The following is a 9,176-nucleotide window of genomic DNA, read 5'->3' on the forward strand; positions in this document are numbered from 1 at the left end:
TTTTTTTTGAGGAAAAGAAGAACTTTATAATCAACTATCACAAAACAGATACAAGGCTAACAGTAGCTAACAGCTACAGCAAACAGCAAGAAGGAAGAGTTAAAGGGAATTTATAAGGCCAATTACATCTCTTTCTCTTTTCTTAGCCTTGATACAATTAATTCCCTTAACTCTAGCTTTGATAGCTAATTTTATAGATGAACTAACTACCATCACTGAGCTACAACACAAATCAAACACACACCTATTTCTATTACACCAAACTGAGTAATAAGCTGCTGAAAGTATAGCATTCCAAACCAAAGACAGCAGGTCTGAACAGACATTGGTGCTCCAAATCTTCCAGGCTTCAATGGTAAGAGGCCAGCCCCTAAAACCGGACCAGGAACTAACTTCTTGCTGAATTTTCTTAGTGAAAGTGCAGTCAAAAAAGAGGTGTTGATGGGACTCAGTGACACTTTCACAAACCGGGCAGAAATAGGAGGCCAGCTCCATAATTTTCCCAAGACTATCTCGAGTAAGAAGATGTTCATTTATCACTTGCCAGGAAATGAATCTATGTTTCGGGACACATAATCGATGCCATATAGCAGAAGCATACTAAACCTCGCTAGCTGTTGTAAGTGAAAGATAAAAAAAAATCGCTTTAAACTTACCTCTTAAAACCGAAGCAGTAACAACAGGACAATCTATAACATTCCTCAGCTTCAATAATTTCCGAAAGTACCAGCTAGTGTCACTTATTATAGGAACAGACCAGAAACTTTGACCTTTAAGGTAGATCGAATCTATCCATTTGACCCATAAGCAATCCTTTTTGCTCGATATAGCCCAAATGTACTTGGCCATCATTGCAATATTCCACTTCCTGCCCTCAAAGAAGCCAACTCCTCCATACTTTTTGGGAAGACAGACTTGCTCCCAAGAAGTGAGGTGAAGTTTGCTTCGGTTCCCTTTCATCCCCCAAAGAAAATCTCTGCAGCTTTTATCTATGAAAGCAACAACTTTCTGAGGAAGGATAAAGATATTCATCCAGAAATTCCTAATTCCAAAAAGGACTGAATGAATGAGTTGGGCTCGGCCCGCAAAAGATAGATTCCTGCTTGTCCAGGAATGGAGGTTCCGCTGGATTTTTTCAATGATTTCCCCACAGTCTGCAGCTCTCCATTTTGTTGGTCTTAGATGAATTCCAAGATACTTAAGCGGAAAAGAGCCTTCTTCCATTTGAGTAATCTCCAAAAGTTGAGATTTACAATCGTCTTTTATGCCTCCAAAGTATATATGAGACTTTGTGTTGTTGATTGAGAGGCATGTTGTAGCACAAAAGCTATCAATGGCAGACTGTGTAAGTCTCATTGATTTCTCATTACCCTTGCAAAAAATAACTAGATCATCTGCAAAACAGAGATTGACAAGATTTACATGCTTGCATAAGGGATGGAAACCAAAACCTTTTTGTTTAGAAGTCTGAAGTAAAAGCCGAGTCAAATACTCCATAATCAAAACAAACAAAAGAGGAGATATCGAATCTCCTTGTCTAAGACCCTTTTCCCCTCTAAAGGTGCCATGAAGCCGACCATTGAGCATCAACGAATAAGAGGTTCCCTTTAAACAAACCAGCACCCAATGAATGAACCTCGAAGGGAAACAAAGACCCTTGAGCAAGTCAGCCACAAACTGCCAATCAACTATATCGTAAGCTTTACTAAGGTCGATCTTCATGATACATCTAGCTGAAATGTTCTTCCTCGTATAACCCTTGAGCAAGTCCTGAAAAATAAGAATATTATGAGCCAGGAGACGATTCTTGATGAATGCCCCTTGATTACTGTGAATCAAAAAGGGAGAACTTCAGACAAATGAGAATAAAGCATTTATAGAGCGTATTGCAGCAAGCAATAGGTCTATAATCTGCTGCTATTTTTGGGGAATCAGTCTTCGGAATGAGGGAGATAACAATCTCATTAAGATCGCTGGGAAGAACACCATCATGAAAAAAAATTTAACACTGCCATACTAATGTCGTTTCCTATCTCATTCCAAAGGCCTTTGAAAAAACCTGCACCAAACCCATCCGGACCAGGGCTCTTGATTGAGTGAATGCCAAACAAAGCTTCTTTCACATCTTCCTTATTGAAAGGCCTGATCAATTTGACCTGCTGCTGAACAGAAAGTTTTTCACCAAAACTCAGGCTATTGGTATCAATCTTTTTATTGGCCGAACTCTTCTTCCCCATGAAGTTCCTGAAGTGATTAAAGTAATGCTCTACCACCTTATCATAATCATCAATCACCTCCTCATTTACCACAAATGAAGTAATTCTATTCTCAGCCCTCCTCTTTTTCATGATTGCATGGAAGTAATGGGAGTTTTCATCATTAAATTGCAGCCAAGTTATTTTAATGGTTTGTTGGAGGAAACTAACATACCTATTCCTGGCTTGAATCAACTCTTGAAGCTTGATCTGTTCAGTTAACTGGAGCATTGTATTGAGAGGGTCATTAGCTAAGGCACCTTGGGCCAAATTGAAGCTTTCCTTAGCTACCTGATAACTGTGAGGAATGTCTCCCAATTCCTTTTTGTTGAATTTCTTTAACATGTGTTTTACCCTGTAGAGCTTTAGGATAATACCGGCAAGGCCTGCTTTAGAGGTAGCTTTGTTCCAACTATCAAGAACAACAGCTTTAAACATACTATGGAACATCCAGCAATCAAAGAACCTAAAAGGCTTGATACCAATATTCCCTATAACATGGTTCTTGATTACACAGTAACTATGATCTGAAATACTGTCCCATTTACAAATTCCTTCTGTGTTAGGAAAGAGATCCAGCCATTTCTCATTAGTAAAGACCCTATCCAACTTTGAGTATATTCGGTCCCCAATTTCATGCTTATTAGACCAGGTGTAAGAGGAACCAGCACAGCGAAATTCATCTAATTGGCCTAAAGACAGCCAATTTTGAGCATCAAAAACCTCCTTTGCAGTTATGGGTCTACCTCCATTCCTGTCTTGATAGCTAAACATAGCATTGAAGTCTCCTAAAACAATCCAAGGAAGATTAAAATGTCCTAACCCAGCAAGCTTATCCCACAAAATTTTCCTGTCCAACATAGAGTTTGAGCCATACACAGCAGTTAAAAAGAACTCTGTTTTATGCCCAGAAACTCTGATTTTACAATGCACAAACTGAGTATCTTCAACAAGAATTTTAACTTGCACAAATTTCGATTGCCAAATAAGCAATATTCTGAACGATATCACACTACTCGAGTAATAATCCCAGTTGGGAAAACTATTACTAATTATTCCTGCTGTTTTCTCATGGCGGACTTTGGTCTCAAAGAGCGCCCCAAAACCAATATTATTCAATCGACACAAGTAGCGAATATCTCTCTGTTTATTACCTTTATTCATACCCCGAACATTCCAACTAAGGATGTTGTACTTCTCTATATTGACTAGAGTTAGAATTGGTAGCCAAATTCCCATCCCCTGGCTCTTGGAGCACTGCATATCCATTTCGATTTAATGCTTTAGAAGGCTGGACAGTATTGGCCTTGGTTCCTCTCCTTCTTGGCGTTATCCACTCGCCCCCCGTTCCTGTATCCTTTGCCACCCCTGCTTTACTTACAGTAACATGCTTTGCTACTATACCGACATTAGAATTAGCTGGCTTGTTTACAATAACAGCAGCTGTTTCGCACGAAATTAAGGCATCCTGGGCAGTAGCAGAGATTATATTAACAGCAGCAGCTTCACTTTCCTGAGAAGTAGTAGCCTGCTTATTATCAATATAAGGCTCAGCAATGTTTTTTCCAGCAATCACCTCTGATTTCTTAAAATCCGGATTGGATTTTTTAACCCAAATGTACCCCTTATCCTTCAAACAGTTCACCATAGTATGTCCCAAACAGTCACAAGCTTTGCATTTAGAGGGAAGCCATTCGTATTCCACCAATTGCTCAACTAGCTGATCTCTTTCATTAACAAACAAGATAGTCTTAGGAGGGGTCTCAGATATTTCCATGTCAACAAGAACTCTCGCAAATTTTACCATCGATCTATCACGAGTAACTTGATCAATCATAATGGGTTTGCCTATAGTGCTTACTAGAGCACTTAGACTCTTACGACCCCAATATTGAAGCCCTAAGCCGTTAAATCGAACCCAAACCGGAACTGATTTCACCATCTGCACTGTGTCCATATCAGGTGTCCAGGGTCGAAGTACAACTGGTTTTTTGTCAAAGTGAATCACACCAGTTTCCAGGACGAGATCCCTAGTAGAAACATCACGAAAGCTTACCAAGGTAAACCCAGAGTTCATGCGGACTATCATGTCAATACCAAGGTTACCCCAGACTCTTTTCACAAATCCTTCGAATACTCGAAAGGCGGGATTAGCACCCAAAACTACACATACAATCGATGTGCGCCAAAAAGAAGCCTCAACCTCAATTTCATCAATGTCCAGTTTAGCAATTATTTGATCCCCAACCTTCATAGGCTCTATGAAATCCAAGATAGTAGACGGAGTTTTCACCTGGTTGGCTTTGAACTTGCTCCACACGTCTTTAGCTGAGTCTTGATAATCTGTTTTCTCCACCTCCTCGGCCCAACTAGCTGCTTTGGACGGACCTGTTGTGCCCTCTATATCCATTGGCAAAAATTGTTCAGCATACGATTCAGCTTCCAACACTTCACACAGGTCATGGTATTCCTCAACGCTGTTCTCCAGCACGATGTGTTCTTGAATTGAAGGGAGATCTGGCTTTGTCTGAATACAATCCGTAGAAACGGCCACCGCCGCCGGCTTCGGCACCTCCTTTTTCTTTCGACCCATGGGGAGAGAGAAGGAAGCTCCACACACCTAACAGCAACTGGTTTTTTTTAAACCTACTTCCTTTTCTTATTCTTGAAATGAAATATTTATATTTCACTTCTACTATAATAACGCTTTCCTTAAAATTTATAGAGTTTGTTATACAAACAGGATAGTGACTATTTGAGATGTGGTGCAATGAAGTTATGTCGTTAATTTACAAAATATATTAATTTATGTAGATACAAAAATATTAGATTTGTATATGTAAAAGACATAAAAATTTATAAGGAAAGTTATTTACACTAAAAAATATTATAAAGACATTTTATTTAAAATAATATATATTTTTTCATTACATATTTATCCTTGAGTAAATAATTAAAATATATTCCACCTTACAATTTTAATTCTATTTATAAAATGTTATACTTAGTGAGTACATCTAATTCTTAATTAAATTAAAATTTTAATTTTTTTCCTATTTAATTGAGTTTTTCTAATCTCTTAAAATTATATTCATTGTTATAAGTTAAAACAAGAAAGCAATAAAAATTTCTTATTAAAAACAAATCATATAATATAAAAGTAAGTTTATTGTATTTAATTATATATTTTACTAAGAAAAAATCAAATTTGTATTTAAGTCTCCAATTTTAATAAATGCTATACATAATTTTTTTAAATGGTGTTCAAACCAAGACCTAATATAATAAATGTATGGTGTGTAATAATAGATAAATATATTTTTTATCTTATAAAATGAGATGCATTTAGTTTGGAGATGTATATATAAATTTATGGGGTGCAAATATAGTTCTCTAATTTATAAATATTTAGTGAGATTTTCAAAAATTTCAACTCACAACACACTATAAAAAATATAGAAATACCACTTTATATATAGAAATTGTTTTGTCAATATATATATATATAAGTTGTTTGAAATTTTGTTTTCACCATTTTAAATTATTTAGAATTTATTGAAAATTTGTAGGATATTCTAAATAACTACAATATATATTACCAAAAATTGAATTATACCTATCTACAAAAAAAATTACATACGTAAAGAAAAAAAGAGACCATATATCCATAACACAAATAATAATAATCACACTATACAAAATATATTGTAATTAGGTCTCATCTAAGATTAAATGAGAAATTTAATCAACCCTACTACCACTACACCAAAATCTCATTTCCACAACACATGATTATAATACTATTGAAAAAGTATTATATTCTCTTAGCTTAGGAGGCGGTAAAATGTAATTGAAAAAACAAAAAAGAAAAAATAAGGTGTGTCCCTCCCGCCTATTCTCTGACTAAAACAAATGAGCCCTAATTAGATTTTCTCATTTCCTACCTCAGTACCCAAAGCCGAAAAACCAAAAGCTCTTCTTTAGCCACTGGCCTTTTCTCTTTTAACCCAAACTTTGACCTCTCTCTCCCTTCCTCAGACCCCTCCTTCTCACGCTGCGCGTGGGTTGGTGGACTTGTAGTGATCACGACGGGATCTCAACAGAGGTGCGTTTGGGCCTCGTATATAGTATCAACATAGGTTGGAGGTCTGGTTTCTCATGGTTGGTCTTTGCAAAGGTGAGATATAGGTCTTGTTGATGTTCTAGAAAGAACCAAAGACTTAGATAATTTATTGATTATATTTGGTTTTGATCTTTCTTTTAGCTCTACGTTTCTTATGTATTTATTTTAATTATAGAGCTACGTTTCCTTGATATTATGGTTCCTTGTTGTTCTATGTTTATTTTGGTTGTTCCTTTTAAAGGTGTGAGTTCTGGGACTAGTTATCTTATAGAAAACTTGTTTAAGTTTTTGTTATTCCTTTACATAGTTTACAAGAGACGATTGGTTCTTAGGTTCGACAATTGTTTTATATTATTTTCCTACCAATTTATTTGTAGATTCTGTTACTTGGGTAATTTGTAACTTTGAAATCTATGTCTTAGGTTCGTTATTTAATTTTCGAGTGTATATGTGAGATGTAATTTTTGTTTTTTATGACTTGGATGTTTTAGATAGTTATTGTCATATTGCTGTCTTGGGGTAATAATTTAATTATGAGACACTAGGATTCAATTATTTCTTATTTGTTTTACTATTTTGGTGGATGTGATTTTGTTTTCTTTTAGTGTGTTTACTCTAGGGAGGACATTGATATTAATTTACTTCGGTATATCATGCTTCCACTATTTTAATTAAGGTTCCAATAGAAGAATCTCTTTGAGAGCCCCGATCTCTGCTTTTATGGGTTTACTTGTTTGAGAGTGACTAATCAGTGGCTACTTTCCTAGTTCTATATGTATATCTTGTAAGGTTTCACTCTTGTTTTTGTTGAGCCTTGCAAAATACTTTAATGGTCACAACAACAATTTTTCATTGTTTGGCCAAATTATATTCTTCAAACAACTTTATTTATGTATATCGGTACATCAACAATTTTTGTTTTTGCTTCATTGAAATTTAAAATGGGTCATTCTATGATAGAAATATATGAAATTCCATCTTTGCCTTATTTGGACCTGGCCAATTTCTACTTATTTATTTTTAGATTAAAACAAAAAGCAGCTTGCTCTATTTTGTAAAGGTTGCTCTAGTTTTTTTTTTCTTGTTCAGGGTGTCTTATTTTTGTATGTCGTTTTTGTGTAAATTTGATGTTTATTAGGGTACTTGTGGCTTGCTTGGGAGCTTCTCACAAAAAAGTAATCTTGATTGACTTCAATACTTTTATTATATATGGAAAGTGGGAAACACTTCAGCTAGTGGTGTTTTATGCTTCTATGAAGATTTGTAGTTTATGTTTAGAATTGATTCTATTTAGCTGTCTCAAAACTTAATTTTTTTTAGTTCGGACTGTTAGTGTGTACACTTATGCTTTCACTTTTTTCAATTTCCTTACTTGTTAGGTTCTGATCTAAGGCACTAGTAGATCAACTTAATTAATGTTGCTGCATCATCAGTTCTACTCTATTCTACTCTACAAAACTTACATATATCTAAGTAAGACAATTCTATTTCTATTTATGGTTTGAAAGATTAGTCTAAAATAGTGACACACTATTGCAATATCTATTATTGCCTAGTAAGTACATCATAATTAGTGTCTGTCTAGAAATAAACATGACAACATCAAAGCTAGTACATAACAACATCAAAATGGCTCTGATTGAGTTAGCTGACAGAAAATCCAAGGTGGAACATGCATCTATAATTTGTTTTCTCTACAATAATCATATGGTAATCTCAAGCATGCTTTTCTTTTTATCTTTAGGCCATTCATTCCATATCAACTAAGCTTCGATTTTACCCTGAACAATGGTGCTCTTATGAATTTCTAACAAAACAAAAGACTAGGAATCACAGTCTTTTTAAAGTGTACTAGGAAGAGGGCATACAAAAGCTGTAAGCCAATCTTTTTTTTTTTTTGGGTAGTGATCTTCTTTTTATTGTTTTTTCTCATGTATAGTACAATCTTTCCAAAGCTTCTTTTTGCTTCTTTCACTTTAACTTTGTTTGCCTTCCATGAAGATTGGGCAAAAAAAGGTCTAGTTGAAGCAGCAAAGAGAAGCTGGTAAAAGGTCAATCCCCCATTTTTTTGTAGAGTCCAAGAACTTTACTTAGCTAATTATTTAGTAGTATTATAGTATGTATAGTATTATCTTTGTAACTGTGGATTTTTGGTTCAGACCGGGAATTATTTGGACACTCATAGTAGTACTTATAGATTTTCTAAGTTTAACCTATAGTTTAAGAATATTAATTTTAACCTAAGGTTTGATTATATGACTGATATTAAGGATAATATTTATTATACTATAAGGTTTACATAAGGACCAATAGGATTTTAAGCACATGTTATGAATGGGTGATTAAGGATTAAGTATTTTGAGGATTTAATTTAATAAGGGTCAGCAGCTTTGAATACGTTGAGGGCTTAGTCAAGGCTGTTTACTCCATTCAAACTTAGCTAAAAATGTGTAATTTCGTGTTTAATTAATCAGCGTGTGCCGATATATCGCAGCTATAGGGGGCGATATATCGCAGCACGTAGATACGGAAAACACGAGACAATGCACGACTGCCTCGGGCATACTGGCCCAGGCGATATATCACCTCCTTCAGTATGTTTTGAAAGTTTTTGAATTCTTTTTCCATTCAGCCATTCAACCTCTTGATAAGTCCAGCATCTTTTTGAACGAGTCTTCAGCCTCTGTTGAACGATTATTCAAATTATTTTCACCTAAAAAGCTATTATTTTTATTCAAGTAAAATCAAGATCCTTTAATTCCTAAACTCTATAAATAGGACCTAGTACCCAGCCATTA

The 9,176-nt window shown here is 35.1% G+C and overlaps 1 protein-coding gene across 1 annotated transcript; it reads right to left on the minus strand.

Moving 5' to 3' along the window:
- Positions 1-37: 37 nt before the first annotated feature.
- LOC133806759 (uncharacterized) lies at positions 38-3,419 on the minus strand. The gene is made up of 4 exons (XM_062244849.1): positions 2,008-3,419; positions 657-1,828; positions 211-278; positions 38-73 (listed from the first exon to the last, which is right to left on the minus strand). Exons 1-4 carry the CDS (start codon positions 3,417-3,419, stop codon positions 38-40), a joined length of 2,688 nt encoding a protein of 895 aa, XP_062100833.1.
- Positions 3,420-9,176: the final 5,757 nt, after the last annotated feature.

Source organism: Humulus lupulus, chromosome X (genome assembly GCF_963169125.1).
Source record: "Humulus lupulus chromosome X, drHumLupu1.1, whole genome shotgun sequence".
Classification (NCBI taxonomy): domain Eukaryota; kingdom Viridiplantae; phylum Streptophyta; class Magnoliopsida; order Rosales; family Cannabaceae; genus Humulus; species Humulus lupulus.

Coding starts and splice junctions, on each gene's coding strand:
- LOC133806759 (XM_062244849.1), bottom strand. CDS start 3,419: ATGAATAAAGGTAATAAACAGAGAGATATTCGCTACTTGTGTCGATTG. Junction 1,829..2,007: donor AACGACATTAGTATGGCAGT/GTTAAATTTTTT, acceptor TTTGATTCACAG/TAATCAAGGGGCATTCATCA. Junction 279..656: donor TACTGCTTCGGTTTTAAGAG/GTAAGTTTAAAG, acceptor CTATACTTTCAG/CAGCTTATTACTCAGTTTGG.